The sequence below is a fragment of the Octopus bimaculoides genome, chromosome 26, assembly GCF_046866305.1.
Source record: "Octopus bimaculoides isolate indiv1 chromosome 26, ASM4686630v1, whole genome shotgun sequence".
NCBI lineage: Eukaryota > Metazoa > Mollusca > Cephalopoda > Octopoda > Octopodidae > Octopus > Octopus bimaculoides.
The window spans coordinates 19,190,029-19,215,540 of NC_142953.1; the positions used below are offsets into that span (position 1 = coordinate 19,190,029).

Here is a 25,512-nt window from a genome sequence, read left to right on the forward strand (position 1 = left end):
TATATATATATATATATATATATATATATGTATATGAATGTATATGATATCACTTCTGAGCAAGGTGAAACATTCGACTTTATTCAAAAGTATACCACTCAATGAGGTAATCTGACCATTAAAGCATAATTATTCAGTCTTCCTAGCATTCACATAAAAACCGATCCTGCAAGTTGACTTTTCTAATGCATGCAGTAGTTTTCAAGCATCTGTTATCTTGCCATGAAGTAGTGCAAGATCGTCTGCATAGCAGCACCAGTGATCTTCCTGGTTGGAAATCTGATGCTAGCTCTCTGAAGAGTAAAACTAATGTAACTATGAAGGTCAATAAACATACACCAAAAAAGAGGTATCAATCCGTGTAGTAAAAATGTGGAGTGCACTGGACAAATTAAGAATAATTTGGAAGCCTGACTGAATGAAAAAGGAATTTTGAATCATAGAAAATCATTTCTTCTTTATGGTTCACCAGCTTGCATTCTGACAATAAAGATGGAGAATAAGTTTGATGTGATCTATAGAAAAATGCTGTGTGCTTTCCTCAATTAATCATGGAAACAGCATTAAACAAAGGAAGTGCTCTGTGGAAATATCACTGACATCGCATCAAACACCTGAGAGTGGGGGACAAGACATGCTGGTCCCTACTATCAAAGCAAGGACGAATTAGTGAGTGAGCTGCTTCTGTGAGTTCCGAGATATGGGTATTCTTAAGTCAGATGCTCTAGAATGACGTACAAGGATCAACTCTCTCTTCATGTCATAGAAGACCTGAAAAATGTCATGTAAGACAAGAACACTTGCAGAGAAAGAGTGGTTGTAATGCAAACATTTTCTCCAAAGCGATAGATAGATATCTTTATGTATATGCATATATAAATGTATATATGTATATATGGGTATGGGGGAGAATGAAAGTACATGTTTACATATATATATTTGTTTATGTATATATCATCAACATCATCATCATTCAATGTCCGCTGTCCATGCTGGCATGGGTTGGACGGTTTGACTGAGCTGGTACACTGGAAGGCTGCACTAGACTCCCTTAATTGGCGTAGTTTTCTATGGCTAGACGCCCTTCCTAACACCAATCACTCAGAGAGTGTAATGGGTGCTTTTACATGTCACCAACATGGGTGCCATTTGCATGACACCGGGGTGCTTTTACATGCAACTGGCATGGGTGCCAATTTGTATGACACCAGTATCTGCTATAACTGTGATTTTGCTCGGTTTGATGGGTCTTCTCAAGCACAACATAATGCCAAAGTTCTTAGTCATTACCTCCATGAGGCCCAACATTTGAGAGGAACTTTGCCTCCATGAGGCTCAATGCTTGAAAGGAACTCAGCCACTTTTGCCTCCATGAAGACCAATGCTCAAAAGGTGTGCTTTACATGCCAGTAGCACGGGTGCACTTGGTTTGACAAGTAATTATATATAAATGGATGTGTAATGTCAGTGTTAGGATTCCTGGCTTTCACCCAAGTAGCCCGGGTTCGATTCCCAGCATGGGAACTTGTTACCATGATGGTACTCCCGCATAGCCATGGCTGCATGACTGAAATGAGTAAAAGAATAAAATAGTATACATGACAGAGTGTAAACACCCTGAGAGAAAAGTTGGACAGAAGAAGCATCAGATGTGGTGGGCGAGAGACTACTGCACTGGTATGGTCATGTGTTGTGTATGGATGAGGACAGCTGTATGAAGAAGTGTCACACCCTAACAGTGGAGGGAACCTGTGGAGGACGTAGACCCACTAAGACATGGGATGAGGTGGTGAAACATGTTGGGCCTCGCAGAGGCAATGACAAATGACCAAGACTTTTGGAGATATGCTGTGCTTGAGAAGACCCAGCAAGCCAAGTGAGATCATAGCTGTGGCCAATGTCAGTGTCACTTAACTGGCCAATTTAAAAGTACCCTTCAGTCATCAGGAAATATACCGTGCTTGTGAAGACCTGTTGAACCAAGTGAAATAGTAGTCATGGCGCCCTGCCAGTGGCACATAAAAGCCATTATTCGAGCATGGTAGATATCGGTGCTACCTGACTGGAATCCATGCCAGTGACACGTAAAAAACATCATTTGAGCATGACTGATGCCAGTCCTGCCTGACTGGCACCCACGCTTTGACACGTAAAAAGCACCATTCGAAAAATGGTTGATGCCAGTGTATATGTGTGTGAGTATGTTCATTTCTAAATGTATATTCATACATATATGCATATAACTATGTATGTGTGTATGTATATCCATGTATGTCAGGTCGCTCCTGAGTGCTACTGGTAACATGTAATTCAGTACAACCGGTTGCATGGTCGGGTCATCGGCAACTAAACTGGCAACCTGACCAGGCTTGCTTGGTGAGGAGGGTGTGATTAGGGATGAAAAAATAAGACCCGTCAAAGGGTAGAGAAACTCCTGAGCAGTCAACGGTCATCCAACAAAATATCTGTAAATATCTGTATATCTTTCTTATTCTTATATGTATATATATATATATATATATATATGTATATTTTTACTTTTATATATATATTATTATATTTAAATCTTTATTTATCTTTTTAAATTGTATATCTTTTACTTTTTATATTTATATACATTATTTATATTTCTTATTTATATTTGCAAATCACATATCATACTTTTCTTCCTTTTTTTATGTATGAATGAGCCATTCTGCATCGATCACCAGTGTGATATTTAATCACTTTATAGAGTGTTTGAGTAAAGGTTTGATGTCTGGAATGGGATAGCTTACTTCATGGGCAGGTAGAATCTCTTTGACCTTGGTTGGTAGTCTACCTAGGAGCAGGAAATCTCTGAAATAAAACCTGATGCCTTGGAGGTTTCTGGTTTTGTCACACCGGCAAAAATCTTCTTGGGCCAATAGGTGGGTGTGGGTAGTGCAGTGCAAGCTACACCCATTGAAAATTATTCATTTGCACAGTTACTTCCTGTACACCAGATCTTAGTAAAATCATTCAATTGGTTGGTTGGCAGAAACCTAAAAATGCACTTCTAACTTGCTCTAAAATGTCTCAAACAGATTCAGTAAATGGCAGAAAAGGCTTGGGAACATCAGGGGAACAGGTCTGGTTCGGCAGGTGTTCCAGTGTATCACAGGCTGGGCCCAGTCATCATCCTGCCACTATAGTCAAACATTCTTAAAGAAAAAGTAAATATAAACATCCTTTGAATTTTGGCTGTTGGAATGTGCGCACACTTCTCGATGATAATTTCAACAAGAGGCCAGAAAGGCGTACTGCACTTATTGCATGTGAGCTTAAGAAATATTTCCTTGATATAGTTGCGCTCTCTGAAACTCGTCTCTCTGGTGAGGGTCAAGTAATGGAATCTGCTTATGGATATACTATCTTTTGGAGAGGCCTGCCTAAGGGTCAGCATAGAGAATCTGGTGTTGGGTTTGCTCTCAAGAATTCATTAGAATCCTCCATTGCAGAACTTCCAAGTGGTATATCTGAATGAACCATGTCATGCCATATTACACTGACAAAGGTAGGTTTCTTACCATTGTCAGAATGTCCCATTCTGATGAAACTGTAGGACAGTTTTATGATGATCTAGCACAATTATTGAGGAAAGTACCAATTTCTGACAAACTGGTCATATTGGAGAGGACTACGTTTCATGGCCTGTCTTAGGTCGACATGGGATTGGAAAATGTAATAAAAATGGAGTAGCTCTTTGACGTTTTGTACTGAGAATAATCTGGTTGTCACCAACATTCTGTTTAAGCAGAAAAATAAATATAAAACTACCTGGATGCACATAAGATCTAAGCACTGGCATCTCGTAGATTATATTTTGATCAGAAAACGTGATATGAAAGACGTTTCTAGCGTTTGAGCCATGAGAGGAGCAGAGAGCTGGACTGACTATCATCTAGTGCGTGGAAAAATAAACTTTTCGATAATGCCTAGAAATCGACTGTCTGGTCTTAAGGTACCCAAAAAGTTAAAAGTTACAGACTTCAAATTATCAAGCAACTTGCAAAGATTCCACGATGCTATAGAAAGTATCAATCTTGACCCAAACAATCTATGGGAAGATTTCAAAACAAAAGTATTTCAGGCTCCAATTTCATCCAATGGGATTTGAATCACATAAGTCAGGTGACTGGTTCTCAGATAGATCAGCAGAAATTCATGAACTACTTTTAAAAAATCAAAACTTAGGCAATACACTTCTTTCTCAGTTCTTGAACCCCAATTCAAATGAAGCTCTAAGGAAAATTAAACAGGAATGGTAGAATGATAGAGCAAAAGGGGCACAAGAAGCAGCTGATAGAAATGATGCCAAAGGTTTGTACTCTCATATTAAGGGGGTATATGGCCCAAAATCACCTTCAATAGCGCCAGTGAGAACAGCAAATGGATGTTTGCTTCTGACTGACGTAGGTAAACCACTTTTCTGCACTTTTGAATAGACCATCATCCGCCGACATGAGGAAGATGAAAAAAATCGAACATCTTCCAATTATAGAAGAGATTGGATATGAACCAACTCTAAATGACATTTATTTAGCTATGAATAAGCTGAATAACAATAAGTCTCCGGGTTCTGATGGAATCTGTGCAGAAGTCTTGAAATATGGGGGTGACAATATGTTTGAATTCTTAAATATATTAATTTGTCACTGTTGGAGACCTCAAGAAAGTGCCTCGAGACTGGACCGATGCCATTTTAGTCTCTTGTATAAATTGGGGCCAAAGGATCTGTGTAGTAATTTTCGTTGGATTTCGCTTTTGTCTGTGATTGGAAAGGTACTTGCCCACATTTTATTAGAACGTTTAAATACCTTCATAGTTCCAAATATAGTGTCTGAGTCTCAGTGTGGTTTTTGTTCCTCCAGAGGCACAGCTGATTGTAACTTTACTATCAGACAATTGCAAGAGAAGTGCATTGAACAGAATCTTGCTCTATACCATTGCTTTGTTGATTTGAGCAAAGCATTTGATACTGTTAATCGAAATGCTCTGTGGCTAATTCTAAGGAAAATAGGTTGCCGCCCCCAAAAAAATTTGTAAACATGATCAGGGTTTTGCATCAAGATATGAAAGCTAGAGTTAACTTTGATAGGAGGCTCTCTGAATCTTTTGCTGTGGAAAATGGAGTAAAGCAAGGAGACCGTCATGCATCCACCCTCTTTGCAATATATTTTGCTGTTGCATTGTCACATGCTTTCCAAAACTCTGAGGAGGGTATTTACATAAAATATCGAACAACAGAGAATGTTTTTAATCTGACCAGACTGAAATTCAAAACAAAGGTTTTACTTCACTCATTAAGGAACTTTTATACGCTGACGATTGTGATCTTGTCAGTCATTCTGAAACAGGTCTGCAATCTCTTGTATCTGCATTTGACTCGGCTTGTGATGATTTTGGCTTGACCATCAACTTGAAAAAAACAGTTGTAATGCATCAACCTGCGTGTGGTGCAGTTTGTAACCCTGCTAAAATTTTTGTTAAGGGAAAGTTACTTGAGGTTGTCGATTCTTTCATCTACCTTGGAAGCTCTGTACAAAAGGATGGAAACCTTGATACAGAAATACAGCTGCGAATTCAAAGGGCAGCAAAAGCATTTGGTGGCTTGGAGTCACACGTTTTGTGCCAGTGACATATAAATGATACAAAGATGGCTCTTGACAAATCATTTGTCTTACCATCCCTGTTGTATTCTTGTGAAATGTGGACTTGTTATGAAAGGCATTTTAAATTGTTAGAACAATTCAACCAAAAATGCCTTCATTGTATTTTAAACATTAAATCTGCATCTGCAGATGGTGGATGAACGTATGCTCAAACAGCTGTTTAATGGTGAGCTTGCAGAGGGGAAACGCTATCGGCATAAACCTAAAAAAAGATTTAAGGACAGCGTAAGGACTACTATAAAGCCACTTAGAATGAATTCAGAAGACATAGAAACCCTTGCTTCGAATCGAGCTAGATGGCAAACAAAAGTGTGGAGTGGAGTGAAAGCATTTGAAGAGGCCAGGATAACACATGCAAGACTCAAAGGAGATTTAAGGAAAAATGTTACAATCGAGAAGGTGAATCACAATGACCTTTTTGTGTGAACAGTTTGTGACAGACGATGCCTTTCTTTTTCTGGGCTCAGATCTCATTTGCGAACCCATGGAAAACGAACCTCCACCAACTATTCTACCTATATGTGTGTGCACACCTTTGAATGCTACGTATGCCAAAAGGTTCGCAAGTCCACATTTCATAAGAATACAACAGGGATGGTAAGACAAATGATTTGTAAAGAGCCATCTCAAAAGACATTTTAAGATCCACAAAGATCAGAACTTATCTGCAGGTATTGGTGGTCCAAATCGGATGTGCAATCTATATGGAAAATTACTACACAGATCCTTTGACCCCAATTTATACAGGAGAACATTATCTGGTTTAAAAAGCCAATCAGATGCCATGATGGATCTAAGGTATAGGTACAGGAGGTGGTCAAACTCTGCATAAGGAGTAGACAGCCACCATGAATGAATGAATGAAGGAAGGAAGGTAGGTAGGTAGGTAGGTAGGTAAGTAGGTAGGTATGTTGGTAGGTAGGAAGGAAAAATGTTGGAAATGAACTGGGATTAGTTTAGATTTTTTAATTTTTTAAACTTACCCAGTTTCACAGATTTCTTTGATTTTAAAAATTTTAGATAGAAAGAGATGGATCAATGATGCTGTGACTGTCTTGCTTCTGAGTGGAGTTTAAAAATTCTCTTCTTTTTATAGAGAGAACATGGCTCAACTTAGCATCTGTTTTGGATACAATTTGATTGGCTGAGGATGATCATGGGTTTGGCTTTAGAAATTTTTTTAAGAGTCCTGCTTTGTATGTTCTTTAATGTTATGTAACAATATTTTTAGTGCCATAAGTCAAAGCTGTCATGGTTGAGTGAATGTATCTAGTGACAGTCCCAAACAATGAAGGCTGTCTGAATTTAATTTGTTAAGTGTGGTAGAGGACGATCACATGATTAGCCTTAGAAATTTTTGTAGGTTCCCTGCTTCATCCATGCATTAATATTATGTGACTATATTTTTTGCGCCAAAAATTGATGCTGACACAGCTCAGTGAATATGTCTAATAACTTTGTGATAAAACTATAAATTTAAATCTGGTTAGATTTTTACCAAAAATATTATTTTACCTGTTTGCGAAAAAATTTAATATATGCTATTAAATGTAAAATTTATCATGAGTACATAAGTCAAACAAAACTCGCAAATAGACTAATTATTCATCAACAACAAATAGACCCTACTATTTGGCAGATCCCACTGAGTGGACACATAGACGTATTCAAAAAATAAGTCCCCCGAATTCCAAGTCTTTCCACTTTACCTTTTTCGGTCAATACCACTGACCAAGTACAGATGAACAAAGATAATATATTCATACAAAAATACAAATCAAGACAGAATAAACTTTAACAAACTACATTCACCAACAACTATTCACACTCAAACTCATTCTGCTGCTTGGCATGTTGAATTTATACAGCTAACACCTTAAACTTTTGACGCAATCATTACTTTTTACCCTTATGACTCTAATGCACAGATTTAGTAGAGAACAATTTCATACCTGCTCACATAGATACAAAACCATTATGAAAAAGTATTTTCTAGTTATTGAGAAGAAAAATTTCCATTTGTGTTTCATACCCTATATAGCTTATCATGCATGGAGGAAAAGGAAATCCTTGAAATGGAGGATTGTTCATCAGCTTTCAAATGTTTCAATAAGCTCTTTGGTAATGAAATAAAGTTCACCGTTGTATCTACTTGCTGAGGCTGCATGGAGTTATATATCTGGAGAAGGAAAATGAAAGTAAAATTAAAATAGTCAAAGAGTAAATACTACTATACTGCTGCTGTTACTGTTGTTATTTCTGCTTCCACAACTGTTATATTACTAAAACATTACAATTAGCACAAGAGCTAAAACTTCTACTATCACCCACTGCCACCAGTTCAAACACAAGCAACAATAGGGGTTTCTACATTGGGCAACTAATTATTGGTCTATTCAATAGTTTTCTGCTTTCTATCTCAATCACTTTCTTCTTCTCTTCTACCTAGCAATATGAATGCAGCAGTATTTTGTGCAAAACTATGTTTACTCTCAATCTTGTCAACCATTGATATCATTTGTGGATCTAGTTAATTTGACTGCCAGCATTTCAAAACATTAAAGTTTATTGAAAATTTTTAAACTTGTCACACTACAAATTTTCCCCACGAATGGTTTCGATATAGTTTTAACAGAAAGATTTGGAAGAATTAGATGAACGTTTTCTGGTAATTTTCTTTCATGTAAATAAATATTTATGTTAATTTAAAAATTTGCCAGCAAAATCTTATAAAATGACAATGTTATCAAACATGTTTCTATGTTATATATGAAAATAAAAGAGTGAACAAAATATGCTTAAAAAACAAACAGTTAAGCATGCAATAAGCAACCCATTACAAAATATTTTTAAAATTAAAAACATAAGGTAGAAATGCATTCAATCAATTTCTCAAGCAAATCACAATTTTCAAATCACCTGCGCCACATAAATTCACAGAGATATGAATTTACCATAGAACAGTGAGTGCTACAGCATCATTACCTTAGTTCACAGAGGGTCACGTACTCTCCACTTGTTGAGTGTGGATACCATCTTTCGGGTTAACAAACCCAATGCTGTGATTCATCATTCGATGCTCAAAATTGTAACCGTCACTGAAAATTGTGGTTTCTGGAAGAATCGAGTGATGTATGCATTCTTCCAGCATGGCACTGCATACAGAAAAATCTGTCTGGTGTGAGCATTGCCAGTACATGTTCCCACCATGTCTTTTTGTATACATAACATGCCTCTTCCTTTTACATAGTTTTCTTTTGGGTTTTCTTTACTTGAAGGTACGACACAGTATTCTCCTCTGTTTTTAGTGTCTCCATCAAAAAATGGTTTCAATATATTAGTCAAGATGTGCTTTCTCGCAGATAAAAGAGTTCTCAGTTCTGCTTGTTATTATGAAAACAGACACGTATTTTCTCGCAGACAAAAGTGTTCTCATGTTCCACTTGTTACTATGGAAACAAGCATGAATGTGTCTGTGGCTTTACGATTGGCCATAATTACCAAAATTGTCAAACTTTAATTGCTAATAACTCTTAGCGAAAATGATTTTTCCGTCATTCATTAGCCAAATAAGAGTGTATCATTAAACTGAATATGGAATGATTTCAAATAGAATTGATGCTGGCAGCCAAACTGACTAGATCCTCATTTGCTACTATTTATTTCTGAATCATTTTGTAACTAGACACAGACATACATCATACAGCCAGATACATATGTATACTCCCATAGATACACATAATTGTACATTGACACAAATGTCCCCTTCACTTTATTGGCTGACAACAGCAATATGTATGTCTGTATGTATGAATCACCATTGTTATCGTACTTATTCATTGCTTTCTTCTAAATATTTTTCCTACCAAATTCATTTCAATGCATAATTTTGTCTCTTGTGTCAATTTGTTTGTCTTATTCCAGTTTGAAACTAGAATGTGAAGGAAGATGAAGAGAAAGAGAAGAACCAATGTCGAAAGATCGCACAGACCTAGATAGATACATAAATAAAGGGAACAAATGAGTGAGAAAGAGTGTAAAATGAAAGAAAACAATCGTTTTGTTATCATTTCAATTACATATACATCATTGTAAATAATTTGTAATATAATAATTTCAAACATTATCATATAAATTCTTACAGTTAACGATTTCTACAAATTTCAAAGGTTGCAAAAAGCATATCTTACAATTATAAACTTGGATGGACAAACTGGACACTGTAGTTCTTCGCATACAAAAGGAACGGACAGTTAAGAACGGAAAGCATTTTACCATAGGTCTGTTCAATGAGATCTAATTTTGGGCTAACCAACAAGCAAAGAAACATCTATACAATAAATTAACCAGCAACTGAAGTTCCATCAAATCATATCCTATTGCTTTAAAAAAAACAGACGGACGATTGCAACACCATGGGATCGATTCCCAGACCAGATGTTGTGTTGTGTTCTAGAGCAAAGCACTTCATTTCATCATCTGACATGTGGCATTCATTTCATCATCTGTACTTGATGGAGGGAGTGAGCTTATGTCTATACAAACATTTGATCATTATAAACAAATCATCTGTGTGGTTGTTTGGCAAGAAATTGCCAAACCCTCATACGTCGTCTAACGAGAGGAGAGTCCTTGATATATATGTTAGCTACAGTATTAGAGCATTTAACTCCTATTTTTAGCAATATAGATGTTTCTTAACACCTTGATCACATTTAATGACAATTATTCTTCTTCTTCCTTTTGTTGAACTATTGCAACCTGCTGTTCATATATATATGTATAATAACAACAAATGGAGCAAAACGCATGTCGATGAAAGTTCCTTTAATTCCTACATATGTTTCGAAACAAGTGAGGGCCATTTCACAAAGAAGAAAGAGCTGTTGGAGTCCTCATTTATTTCTCATCATGTAGGTGTGTGTGTATGTGCATGTATACGTATGTATGTGTGTGCGGGTGTGGGTATTTGCATGTTTGTATATATACAGGAATGTAGGTATATATACAGGCACGTATGTATAGGTGAGCATGTATGTACATATGTACATGTGAAGGTTTCTGTATGGATGTGTGTATGTGTATGGGTGTATGTGGGTGTGCGGGTATGTGTACATGGGTGTGCGCATATGTATGTGTGTATGTGCGTACACGCACGTGTTTGTACATATGTGTCTGTGCGCTAGCAAACACATATGTAAATATTCACTATAATTATCTCCCCATACCCAAATAACTCTTTGACCTCAACCTTTAGCATCACATCAAAAACACCCTCCCTTTATATTTCTATGTAAACTAGCGTTCTTATTCCTAAAGCCCATGGAATAATATCGTTGACCCCGTCGTAACTCTATGTAAACAAACCTTCTAACGGTCACTGACCATGTAACATCTCAGCTCGTAAGTTACCCCATCATTTCGTTTTTGTCTTGCTATTACATGTTTTATTATGAACTCCCTGATGAGAAATAAATGAGGTCTCCAGCAGCCCTTTCTTCTTTGCGAAATGACCCTCACTTGTTTCGAAACATATGTAGGAATTAAAGGAACTTTCATCGACATGCGTTTTGTTCCATTTGTTGTTATTATCCATATATTCTCAAAATGTATCACGTTAACTCGGTATAACAACCTGTAAAGAGGCTGGGATATCTTGTTTTTTAGTGTAATTTTGCTACCCTGGTAACTATTAGCGTATTCAAATTATCGAAAGTTTTAATAACCGGGATAATATTAATATATACATAAAATTATATATATATATATATATATATATATATATATATATATAAAGGTATGCATGTATACATAAACATAAGCATATATATATTCATACACATACACACAAACCAAAGAATGGAACTGGCAAATAGCATTTATTACTTAAAAATTGTTTCATTGATTTCAGTCAACCTAGTCAAGTCGTTACCACTTCCACATGTCAACAACTACTGGTTTGTCTTCATGAAAGTGTGCAATTTTTCCATGACAGCCAATGTCAAAATCAAATTCTTTGAACACTTAAAACCAATTAGCTGAGTGATTTTCTTTCAATTTTGCCAAAAACCATACAGGTGGGTATCATAAAGCAAAATATAGGAAGGGATTAAAACAGATGAAGGAGGTGCCGAAAAATTTAACAATGCAATTCATCCCATATCTCATTGACAGAGTCGTTAATGCAAGCTCATATTCAGCATAGTTGTCTTCCATAGCAAATATTGTTAAGCTGTTAGAATTAACAATCGGTTATTTTGTTACCGCCAAAGAAATACTGAAGACCTAAAAGCAAATATTTAATATCTATTCCTCTCCACCCATTCTGTACCTGTCAAGCTTTACTAACAACTCATCTTCATAACATTCACACCACAATTGCCCACTGACTACGGCACTATTTCTTCAATTGTTGTAATTATACGAGAGCAGAAATGCACATATTCCACCACCACCATTCATTTTATGTTATCAGTTATCCCTCTCCTTGGAATTACTTCCATTACCACCCATCTTGCAATTCCATTATCATCCCTTACTGATATATTTTCAGTGAATATCCTTTCATATCCTTACTCTGAATATCCTTTCATATCTGTCATCAAACTCACCCCACTTTTTTTACTATCAGTATATCCACGCTCCGTGCCTCTGACCTCCACCTCTGTCACTGTATACCTTCTCTCTCCTGTTCTTCACATCATCTTATTTCTCATTTATAACAGTATTACCCTCCAACCTCCCTTTTTATGTATTGCCATCAACCACATCCTCCTCACTATCCATGAACCTACTCATTTAGGCATTCCTGTCTCTTTCAATTTTTTGTCCTTATTCTCTCTCTCTCTCTCTCTCTCACTCACTTTGCCCCCTCTACGTTGTAAATTGAAGGTATGCCCTGACAGTTTATCTCCACTGTCGTTTCTCCTCTTCCAGCTAAGGCATTCATATATCTCCTCTGCAGCTAGTTACCTGCCTTTTCCTGTCCCTCTATTACACTTTAGTCAATCAACACGTATCACAAAACCACCTACTACAACCCTGCATACCCACTCTTTTAAGAAATCTTACTAGTGCTGGTACCACAAAAACACACCCAGTCCATGTTTTCAAGAGGTTGGTACAAGGAAAGGCATCCAACTACAGAAACCATGCCAAAGCAAACATTGGATCTCGATACACTCCTTTTACTCGTCAGATCCTATCAAACCATCCAACCCATGCTAGCATGAAATACAGATGTTAAGTGATGAAAATGATATATGTATATACATTCATACATATTGTATATAGCTGTATATATGTATGACACTGAGAAGGAGATATGGAGACAAAAAAATCCTGTAACTGGGAATAGATTTAGAGAAATATTAACTGATACAATTGTAAGATAGATTTAGATACCTGTGCTACAGATGGAAACTGGAAATTTTTACGAAATAAAGTGCTAATGGGAACAGACTTCATCTTTCTATCTGTTTCTCTCTCTCTATTCTCTTTTTGCATCTCTCTACCTCCCCTCATTCACACATCATTGATAATACCCAACTCTACACCCACCTTTCACCCTACCCGAGCCTTACAGACATTGCCCACCTCTCTTCCTACCATTTCCCCTAACTCCTTCCCCCTACACTTTTGCAACCCCCACCCCAACTGCTCACACTCTTAGTGTTTCTGTCCCAACTCACTTCATACCTTGAGGTACCACCTGGATACCTCATCACCACTATTTATCTCTTCACAACTACTTCTGCTTTATTTGCCATTCCCACCTCTTCTCTAAATGTGAACCTGCTTTGCCTTGCCTTCTTCTGTCATTACTTAACCCTTATCTGCTACCAAAAGCCCTTACCCATTGGATTTTCCTAGGCCTGCAAGCTGCATAGAAGGTTCATTAGTGTCGTGGGACAAGAAAAAACATCCAGTGATACTGTAGAGTGGTTGGAGGACCATCTGACTGAGAAACCATGCTAAAGCAGACACCTGAACATGATGCAGTCCTTAAACCCATCAGATCATGTCAAACTGTAAAATCCATGCCAGCAAGAAATGTGGACATTAGACGATGATGATGATAATGATGATGATGACGATGATGATGATGATGAAATTGTTGTTGATGATGATGTATATAGATGAAATGCACACCAACTTCTTTGTTATATTTTTCTGCTGAAGCAGTCGATCAGGAAAATAATGAGGTCGATTGTACATGTCTAAGATACTACTATGTTAGCTAAGGCAGAACTGTTAGCATGCTGGAAAAAAAAATGCTTAGTGGTGTTCTGTCTGTCTTTACTCTGAGCTCACATTCTGCAGAGGGCACCTTTGCCTTCCATCCTTTCACGCTCGATTATATAAGTACCAGTTACACACTGGGGTTAATGTAATTGACTATCCCCTACCCTGAAAAGCTTTTGGCTTTGTGCCAAAATTTGAAACCATTATTATTGTTAGCTTTATTACTAACCTATGTAATCTGTATGATATATATATATGTATGTATGTGTGTGTGTGCGTGTATGTGTGTAAATGTATTGTATTTTATATCTAAATTGTAACCTACATCAAGTAATGTACAATAACTATTTTATTTGACAATAAAGATATTATGTTTAATGTATTTTATCAACTTGGGTGTTTAGAACAAATGGTTAATAAGAGAGTAATCATGAGAGAGTATTGATTGTACCATATTCTTTGCTTCTGTTTCATTATTTCCATCTAAGATACCATAGAATACACCATCAAAAGTGCCGTTCTCCACTTTGGTAACACCAATACCAAGATTAGAATATAAAGTTCTCACTTGCGGCTCTTCCAGTGAAATCTTTTCTGTGATTGCTTCTATAATGTCCAGCATTCTAAAATAAAATCAAGACAACAACTTTCAATCAACAGTGTTTGAAATACATAATTAGCTATAGGTGTAATTACATTAATTATTTTGATTAACAAATCTTTGTATGTTAATGTTTTTAATGTTGCTGCTACTACTGCTGTTATTGCATGTTTGCACAACTGGAACTACTTTTATCTATACTGCAGCTGCTATTTCTTCTTCTTCTTCTTCTTCTTCTAGTGACTTGCTTGGCTCTCCATTGGATATGTCGGCGAGTGTTTCAGTTGATTTGACCAACAGAATAGCTTGCTTGTCAATTTAACGTGCAAGTGGTTGAACACTTCACAGACATGAGTACCCTTAATGTAGTTCTCAGGGATATTCAGCATGACACAGAATGTGACAAGAGTGGCCCATTGAGCAAGAGGCACAACTCCTTTTTACCTGTTAAGTGTATTGGAGTAACGTGAAATAAAGTGTTATGCACAAGGAAACAACACACCACCAAGAATTGTACTCACAACCTTACGGTCATGCGCCAAATGCACTAGCCACTAAGCATTCACTACTACTGCTACTACTCCTACTACTACTACTACTACTACTACTACTACTACTACTACTACTAACATCAAATGTGATTTGAATTTTACCTGTTCACAGTTTTGTTAGCGTGTTCTGCTTGAACCAAAACCGTCTCTGGTACATTTATCATATTGTTTATACCAAGAAGTATATAATTTAATACTATATTCGTAGACACATTCGATATCAATGGCACCATTTTCTCCTGAATGTCTACAGCGAAGTTAATATCTTCTTCTTTGAAATACACTGATTTCTGTGAAATATTCACGAGTTCTTTAGATTTCTCCTCGATATTTCCTACAATGGAAAATTTAACACGAAATTTAAGGAAATTTACAATCGCTTTCAGATGAAATATTAGATGTGAATTTAACATCACATTAATGAATCACTGGAAGTTAATTAATAACTCTAACTTTATAGAGCACAAAATTTGCTAAATGTGTTCACTTCATCAGTTGTATACACCTTGTTGTACATCCTTAAGGTCTCCTGTTCTTTAACATTAAAATGAAACAGTGGGAGCGTTACATAACACTTTATAGTTGAGTAAGACATACTCTTGGTGGTTGATGTTTGTACATATCATTGGCAACCAATGATCTGTGATAGAACCAGCCATCACAAACAGTCACTAATTTAATCGAAATTATTTTTCCAATGACAAAATGTACCTAGACAAAAACAGGTCACTGAGCTATAGATTAATATTGGCCAGTAATTTTGGGGTAAGGGTTAAGTGTCGAGTAAATCAACTCCAGTGCTCTGATTCTGAAAGAATGAAAGGCAAAGTTTATCTCAATGGAATTTGAACTCAGAACATGAAAATGAACGAAATACCACTCAGCATTTTACACAGTGTACTAACAATTCTGCCAGATCGTTGCCTAAAATCTATGGATTAATATTGATAAGTCTTTCTCAGGGCCATATGAGAAATTGAACCTATCACAGCACAACAAGTTAATAAAAATTTCTTTAATTTTATAGTGCTATAGCAGCATTTGAGAGAGGTAAATTTCTTATATTGTATGACACACAACTATGCAGACTGGGTCATTGAAGATTTAAATATTTTATAACCACCAACATAACAATGTATGTAAAGACATGATCCAGCAATATCTCTATTGTTTTCTCTTTCATTTATCTACTCAACCACTCTATAGAAAGTTAATACAACTGAGTTTTAAAGATATTGTAGCAAGTCATAAAAGGCAGAAATATGATGTAATGGTCATTTGCCCAAACAAGCATAATTGTTGGTAATCCCATTGGTTAAAATTGCTGCCCATATACAAATTCTAAACTTTCATCAAAGAAATCTTTCACGGAATACAATTCTTAGAATTCGGATATGAGCAGTTATAAAACCCCTGATTTTGGGGGAAATTACTCAGTGATCGTAGGATGTTACTAAACTCTATGACACTCATTCATTGAGATATTGGCGATTTTTTATGCCATGTCTATGATAAAAATCCAACAAGACTTATTTGAATTGTTGTGAACTCTAGTAGTTAGTATGAAGGATTAGTTAGTGTGAATTTTAAGTCGTAATTCTCTATGACAAAATGACTTTACTTTCCAATTGGACTATAAATGCTAAATGTACATAAATAAAATAATGTAGTAATTATTTTCTCTTTCTTCACGTTTTTCAACTTGCTAATGAAATTTCTTTCTGCAATTATGAAACTGTGTATTTTTTTATAGCAGTTAAAAGAACATGAATTTGTTTATTCTAAGAACCGTATTTTGTGAAAGAATTCTCTTTGACAGTAATTTTAACCAATGGGTAGGAATTTTAACCAATGGGATTACCAACAATTATGCTTGTTCGGGCAAACGACCATTACATCATATTGCCGCCTTTTATGACTTGCTACAATCTGATAACAAACTCAACTTTCCTAAGTAATAACTTCTAACATAATATTTCCAAAAGTGATTCAAATGACCCACTGTTGGGGGAGATTAATACTGTTTGAGAGCTCAAAATGAACAATACGGCATATTTTTTCTTTGACAGTTTTAATCATGAATACAATGGAACCTCGATTTATGAATTTAATTTCTCCTAAAAACAGTTCGTGATCCGAAGTGTTCATAAAACAAAACTATTTTTTCTCAGAAGAAATTCAAGAGAAGGCACAGGAATTTGAACAGAGATGTGCATTGAGTGAAAGCTAGAGAGAAACTGATACTCTCCCACTAATAGTTCCAGCTTGGCACCAACCATTGCTGCCGTCTTGTGCGTTCATCACTCGAGGCACCATTTGTCATCGGAGGTCATTTCATGTTTGAAAAATTGTTCGTAAACCAATTTGTTCATGATGAAAGGTGTTCATAAAGTTAGGTTTTACTGTACACACACACACATTTTCTTTCTGCACTGAAATTAAGATTTGTATATTCGTTCTAAATACCTCACTGCAGATATGAACACAAATTATGTTAATTGCTGTTGTGTACATCAGGAGAAAGAATTTCTCCCATTTACAATGACAGTGTGTTCATGGAACACTTGGCTTATGCACACAAGAGATTCTGGAACTCTGATGTTTTGAGATGTGTCCTGTCAGCTAAAACTACCCAAACCTCTATGAGTAAAGAAGCCAGTGACTTTGTTTATAATTTCAGCAAACAAATCTGTTTTCTGATCAGTGCTTACATCTGCCAACTGATATGAATTCACTATCTGAGCTGTGTACAGTGAGATCTGAAGCGATGAATTCCATATTTATTCTTGCTACGCTTCCAGCAGATATTGCTGTACAGAAGTTTAACATTGCATAAATATGGAGCCCTATTATAACTAGTAAAGTGTTGTGCACATCATGGATTGGCTTATACATACACATAAACACAAACACACACACACTAATAAATATAAAAATGTACTCTTCCGTTATTGGTGGTATCAAAAAAGAAGTAAGAGATAAATATCACAGGCATTAGTTCGTATACACCCAGTCGGGCAAATAGGAAGGTCATGGTTAGAATGCCTTTCACAATACATATAGTGAATATGTATAGGGGATTATCTAGAGCATTGGTTCTCAAACGGTGTAGGGTGCCTCACAGGCATGGCAGAAGAGGATAGCAGGTGAGACGGAATGGTTAAAGACAATGAAAGATTTAGAAACAGTTTAAAAAAATTAACATGCCAAACATAGATACGATTTCAGAATTTAAAATGTTATTATGGATTACCTGTGGATTACTTGTGGATTATTATGGATTACCTGTGATTGCATGCATAAGTCCCAGTATAAACAATTATAAATAATTATTGACTGATTTTATCATTGTGATATTTTTGCATTATGTCAAGCATTAAGAATATAGTAACTAGTAAATATAGCAAATTGGAGGAGAGGGTTATCAATGATAATGCTCCAACTTCAAACTTGCAGTTATCTTCCTTTAACCCTCTCTCTGAACTTTTGGTGAGGCATGAGCAAATTTTCATTCTGAAAATGTGGCTCACAGAAAAAAGTTCAGGAACCCCTGATCTAGAGCTACACTATTGTTTGTAATCCTCCACCTCATCTTCCTCCTCCTCCTTCTACTACTACAACTACTATTGTAAGAGTATTTCGAAACACAATGGCTCACTCACCTATATCGATACCTTCGTTAATGATGTTCTTTAGTTGTTGAGTGATAGTCATATCGTAACACTGAGAAATGTCTGGCTTTTGCCAGATACCAGTAAATGGCAGACACTTTGGTGATGCCATATATAGACTTGTTCTTGGAGAACTGAAAAATTAATGAAAAAATATGGTCAATCGTGTTGATATTTCATCAATTTCAGAGAATCTACACAATCATGAACCTGAGTGTGATTTGAACTTATAATCTAGTGGAACAAGGATAAATACTGTAATGCATTTTGTCAGTAATCTATTATTTACTCGATCTCCCTATCCAAAAAAGCAATGAAAAAATATATTTAGATTTAGATAAGTTTAGATTTTAAAAAGATATTACTACATTTGTCCATAAATTAATTTTACTATTTGAAGAATTCAGGAAAAAAAATTGAAAAATAAAGGATAACTCAGCAGAGTTTATTGGCAAACACAAAGTTTTATTAGAAACATCAGAACACTTCCACTTGAGCTCCATTGATCGAATGCAACACATCAAGACGATACAATAAATTGTAAGATGTAAAAATAATTTCTGAATACACTGTAAATTGGGAATGATTTGGTTGAATGATATGGTTAATAAAGTACTAAGGCATGTGGCTGTTAGTCCAAGGTGAGTGGAAAAAAATCATCTGTTTATTTTTCCCCTTCGATATCATGAGTAGCAACAGTAGCCATAGTAGTCATTTTATGCAGAGTTTCTTATACACACACAGTATTGAATAATTCCATTTGTTGACTTTGCCTTAAAACTTACAAAAAACATCCTCTGAGAAGAACAATTTAGAGGTTTAGCATGGCATGGTAGAAATGGAAGAAAAGTCACTATCTTAAGGTGTTCTTGATGGGTCAAGTCCTAGGACGACCAGCTTTATTCGCTTACCACCATATAGTAACAACATTTCTTGCTCTACAGTAAATCATAAAATTGAATAATATTACAGTGAAGTTAATAGAATTGATGGTAAATACTATTGACTGTATCTAGATATGTTTTCTTCATTACATTTATGTTGTGACTTGAATATCCTGATACTGACATGAATCATTACAACAAATAGTTTAAAGTTTTGTCTGAAATTGCCAACCGATCGAAGGTAGACCAAGGTAAAATCATGTCAAATACAGTGTAAAATGTAATTACAGTGGCAAGTGACTACATCAGGACGACATTAATTCTAACATTTTAATCTCTCTAGCTGTTTTATTTATTCTATCATGAAACATTCTCTGCCAATAGGATGACACAGGAAACTTCAAAGTTTGAGAAGAAGAAATAAAACAAAACAAACAAACCAGTGTCTTGTTGCTACATTTGTATGACATGGAATCGTCACATTTGTTCCTATTTTTGTCATTGGCCAATAGAAAGTAACATTGTTAGTTAATGTTGTGTTTTCATAACAAAGCACTGAAAAAGAAACAAAACATGGACATGAGAGAAGTCATTAGTGTGCTTTACATACTGATAAATACAAGTGAATAATGATAAAATGAATGTGCAAGTAATTGTGTTTCCATCAATCAAGTAGTAGTAGTAGTAGTAGTTGGTGTTGTAATACTAATACAATAGTTTGAATGTACTGACTGATCTGAGGACAATGATATCTGATTTATTGTTAACATATATGGCGTGATACACTCATACTAACATAAAATCTGAATGTGTAACAAAGAATATTTTATCATTATTAAGTAGTCTCCCTTGAAGCGATCCTGATTTGATATTAGTAACATGCTTTTAACCAATTCACTCAAAAGTGGTTCATCATGAATATCATTTTATCAATTTTTGTTTGAAGATAATTCATGAAAGAAATATTTACTTGCTTAATGACAAATATACAGGGTATGGACACGTATAGGAGTGACATACAGGTAGTCAAAAGTTCATACAGGTACAAAAAGGTTCATTGAAGAAGAAGGAATTGAGTTGGATTTTCAGAATGAGAAATATTGAATTTTCAGAAAACTCAAATTTATCTACATTGAAAATGTAATTGAGAATCAAATGTCTCGGTCAATATATACATACATACGTACATAAATATATACATACATACGTTTATGAATGTGTGTGTGTGTGTTTTTCGGTGTCACTTTGGCATGTGATCTACAAGGGAGATTACAGTAGAACATAATTAGCATTGTAAATGTATTTTTTCAAACTTCTTACTATTTTAGTAATAAGAAAACCATGTTTCACTTATGTCTTTGTAAATAATAATAAAACACCAAGAACATATCATCATTTAACGTCCACTTTCCATGCTAGCATGGGTTGGACGGTTTTGACTGAAAACTAGGAAGCCGGCAGGGTGCACCAGGTTCTGATCTCACTCCAAGAGTGTAGGGTTAGAATTAAAATAAGCATGTAGATCACCCAGCAAAGTAAATTTGCTTACAAGGATCACACAACAAAGTAGCACTAACACAAAGTAAACTAAAATGTAACCTAAAATAATCTCCCTTTAAATTATAGTTCATATACCAAAGTGACACCTATATTTCTATATATCTTTGAGCAATATTTTACTAGCAACGATATATAACTGGTCAGAATACCATTGTTTCTTTTGCGTTGACTTTTACACGTCACTCCTTTTATCCTGGTGGTACATACACTCTAAGTGAACTTGTATTGGTAAAAAGTAATGGAACAAAACAGCAACAGTATTATATCAATGTTTGATGGGAGGAGGGAAAACAGTTATCTTCTTTGGATTGGTTTGATTGGTTTAGCTATGGGTGAAAAGTACAAGTTCTGTTTTATACATATCAATAGTTCCTTTGTCAAAGAATGGATATGAACATGTTGCCAAAACAAATTTGTGCTCTTAAGAGCTGCATCAGAAAATTTCTCTTTTTGCATTTGGGGTCACGCTCTTATGGTGTAAAGCTTTAACGAAGCGGAGCCTGTAGCTTTGACTTTCATTCAGATATGATGCAGGATGTTCCTGTAAAAGCTTACACCATTGTTAGATTCCTTGGTCAGGTGGGGTAGTTTTGCCAGAAAAGGCACACAATAAGATCGAAACACTGCAGTGTCTCGAAGATTCCTTACACCAATGTAATGAATACATATGACTACAGGGTAGGGTGCTCTGCAAATAAACAACAACGGTTAAATCTTCATGTTTGAATCTACCAGAACTTATTAAGGATTAATAGATATGATATCATTCAAAAATGTTTTAAGCGAAATAGCTCAGAAGGGCTTGAGCCATAGATTCGGAGAGTAAGACAAAGAAAGTTATGCTAAATGCATTCTGAATGTTATACAAAACAAATCATTGATTTATTTATCTTTGTTTCAGGGAAGGGTAAAACACCATGTAGCAGTGATTACTACTGACTCCAAATCAAAATGGGAGATAACTCAAATAATCTGTAGGCATTGAATGACCGAGTTGTTAGTATGTCAGGCAAAATATTTCGAGATATTTCTTCCATCTCTCTAAGCTATAAGTTCAAACACTGTGAAGATCGACTTCACTTTTCATCCATTTCACGTCTATAAAACAATTACCAGTTCAAAGTGATAGATTGGATGATTTGAATACTTTCCATAACTTCATTCGGCATTTACAGTCTCAGTTCGAATTTAGCCTATCCCTTTTTGGATGGTAGAATTAATCCATTGCTTCGTTTTATGTTGCTGCTTAACAGTTCGGATGCCTGCAGTAGAGGAGATCAATTTGTTGTATTTGGGTCAAGTCTCTAGTGTAATATTACCTCCCTCCTTCCTTCCTCTCCACTCCCAAAGGGTCTGTAAAAGGATCATGCAAACCATTTTCCCTCTTGACTGAAAGATAAAGGAAATCTAGAATTCTCATATGTTACCATGCCATTAAGAATAAAAGCAGTACATTTCTTTTGCTGGAGGCAAGAGAAAAGCTGTGAAATAAAGTTCCTGCCTTGATATGCTTCATCAGCACAGCATTATTCTATCTTAACCGCAGCCATACATAAGGCTTTAAAAATGTACAAAATAATTAAAAGACATTTTTTGCTTAGTATAATTTACATAATGAATGCGGAAAAAGAGAAAAGATGAATAACTGAAAGCAGGAAATTCAATAAGGAAAATGCAAAATAATTGTTGATTTATTGAAATTATCTTCGCTTTGAAAAAAAGGTAAAACAGATATGCACACGCGTGTGTATCCTGCCTAAACAATACCACCTACTGATGATAATGGTGATGATATTGATGATGATAACAAGGATGATAATGGTAATGATTATAACACTAATGATAACTGTGATTGCAGCAAGAAACAAAGGTAACACAACACTTACTTTCATCAGTTAAACTCATATTGTGTTGCTGAATTCCCAAGTCACGTAATGCCAGTGATGTCTTTAGAATATCATAGAGTTTGTGCCAAATTTCATCTTTAGTAATTCCTCTTTGCACAGTGCAGTTAATAGTAAATACTTCACTACTTTTCTCTGAACTGAAACAGAATTTTTAATAAGATTTAGAAATCATAATTAGTGAAAATAACAGCAAATATTTTTATTACATGACAATCTAACTGATTTTAATGAAGGTCTTGTCTTAGTAACAAAAATCAAAATTTCACCCTCATATAACACTCAACAGATAAACGTGTGTTTGTGCTTTCTCTCTCTCTCTCTCTCTCTCTCTCTCTCTCTCTCACACACACACACGCACACACACACACACGCATATATGTATATAAATATAAACATACATGCATGCAGACACACATGCATACATATAGTGTCATCTGTCATTGATGACAGTCAATTAAAGATCGTCATTGAGAAAGATCCATGAAAAACCACTTGAGAACTAACAAAAAACTTCAAGTTAGCCAGAAAACTAAAACTGCCTGCAGCCATTTGTATGCAATTGGAAAATCAATAAAGCTCAACAAACGGGTACCACAGGATTTGAATGAAAATCAGAAAATGCTCAAATATGAGGTTTGATCATCACTTCTTCTCTGTAACCAGAACAATCCATTTCTTGACTGTATTGTAACTTGCAATGAAAAGTGGATTTTGTACAATGATAAAAAAACGTTCTTTGCAATGGTTCGACCAAAATGAAGCACCGAAAACCTTTCCTAACCCCAAGCTTTTCAAAAAGATTATGGTAACTGTTTGGTGGTGTACTGCTGGACTCATTCTCTAAAACTTCTCAAAACCTAGAAAAACCATTGTTGCAGAAGCATATTGCCATGAAATTGTCAAAATGAACAAAAAACTGCTACTATTCCATCACAGACTGGTTAAAAGAAGAGGGCCAATCATTCTTCATGACAATGCTCAACCACACATTTCACTAATGACGCTCTAGAAGTTGAGGTAACTTGGCTACAAAGTTCTTCCCCACCCAGCTGTGAGAGGAGTTAAAAAAATCAAACCGATGCTGAAAATGCATTCAAAGAGTTCATCAGCTCCAGAACTCCAGATTTTTATGTTACTGGAATAAACAAACTTGTAACTCATTGGCAAAAATGTGTTGATTGTAATGGTACTTACTTTGATGAATAAAATTTCTGCATTGTTGAAATATATTGTGACGAATTTCAGGTTTCAAAACATTGCTTACTTTTTACTCAGCCTGATATAACCGTGTTCGTCTAATATCTTTTCTTCTGTTGGTTGTTTGTTACTCTTCATATAAGCCATGATTACTATTGCCAAGCCATGATTACTATTGCCAAAGCTTGACCAATTTTCTATGAAAAATCTTGGATTTGCCAGAACCTGATGCATAGTTATTGAGTGTTATTGGTTAGATTTACAAGCATTCCTTGTAAATTGCTAATATCATCCACTTAAAAAAAAAAAACAGAATGCTTTCTACTTGTCACCAGACCTAGTGAGATATTTCCTTCTAACTGCAAAATCTAAAAGAAAACTATCATGCTGAAAGAAATAAGTGAGCCATTAAGGATTTTAGACACAATTATGAGAGAGTTGTGTATTCAACTGGGCAGCTAGTGAGTCATATACTAGTGGTTGTCTAAACACTGTTTTCCTTTATCAGAAGCGATAGATTTTTTCATCAGTATGCATTTATTATGGTACTTACAAAACTCAGCAAGACAGAAAGGGACCTCTAGTATTTTTTCCGCTGATGCTGGATGAGTTTCATCTGCTACTAATATATTTGTATCTTTAGGCGCAACACATCCATAAGAGATATTATATACAGACATGTATCACAGTAAATTTGTTTTTGCAGTCAATTTAAAATTATGTCTGATACAGTGATTGCTGCAACACGCAACAATCAGAATGAAAGAAAACTTAGCACCATGAAATTTTTACTCAACAGGCATCTTGGACACCATGCAGGGGGCTTCCATCACCTACATGGAGGATATAGTTTTGGCTCCCGCAATGAGGAGGGAACCAGGCTGATGGAGTTCTGCGATGCAAATGATCTTATGGTTTGCAATACTAACTTCAGGAAACCTGCCAGTCACGTAGTCACCTACCGATCTGGTAGACACACTAGTCAAATTGACTACATTCTCGCCAGGAAAAGGGAAAGATGGCAGCTACTTATAAATGCCAAAACCTTCCCAGATGAAGAATGCACCTCACAACATAGACTAGTAGTTAGCGACTTCAGGATCAGGTCTCAATGGATGCCCAGAAGATGACCGGCATGGAGGAGAAGGGTCTGGAAGCTTAAAGGTCCTGTGAGTGGACAGAGATTTAGAAACGTATTACTCAA

At 35.7% G+C, this 25,512-nt stretch overlaps 1 protein-coding gene across 7 annotated transcripts in view; it reads right to left on the minus strand.

Moving 5' to 3' along the window:
- The window catches only part of LOC106881065 (uncharacterized), a 368,052-nt gene that overhangs the window by 34,880 nt on the left and 307,660 nt on the right, over positions 1–25,512 (minus strand). For all 7 annotated transcript variants that reach the window (XM_089342524.1, XM_089342528.1, XM_089342523.1 and 4 more), the window contains 6 exons: positions 23,091–23,248; positions 20,085–20,199; positions 18,752–18,894; positions 15,192–15,423; positions 14,389–14,560; positions 7,726–7,872 (listed from right to left, as the gene is read on the minus strand). In XM_089342524.1, coding sequence (XP_089198650.1) covers positions 7,726–7,872; positions 14,389–14,560; positions 15,192–15,423; positions 18,752–18,894; positions 20,085–20,199; positions 23,091–23,248 — 967 coding nt within the window. The remainder of the gene's footprint in view (positions 1–7,725; positions 7,873–14,388; positions 14,561–15,191; positions 15,424–18,751; positions 18,895–20,084; positions 20,200–23,090; positions 23,249–25,512) is intronic.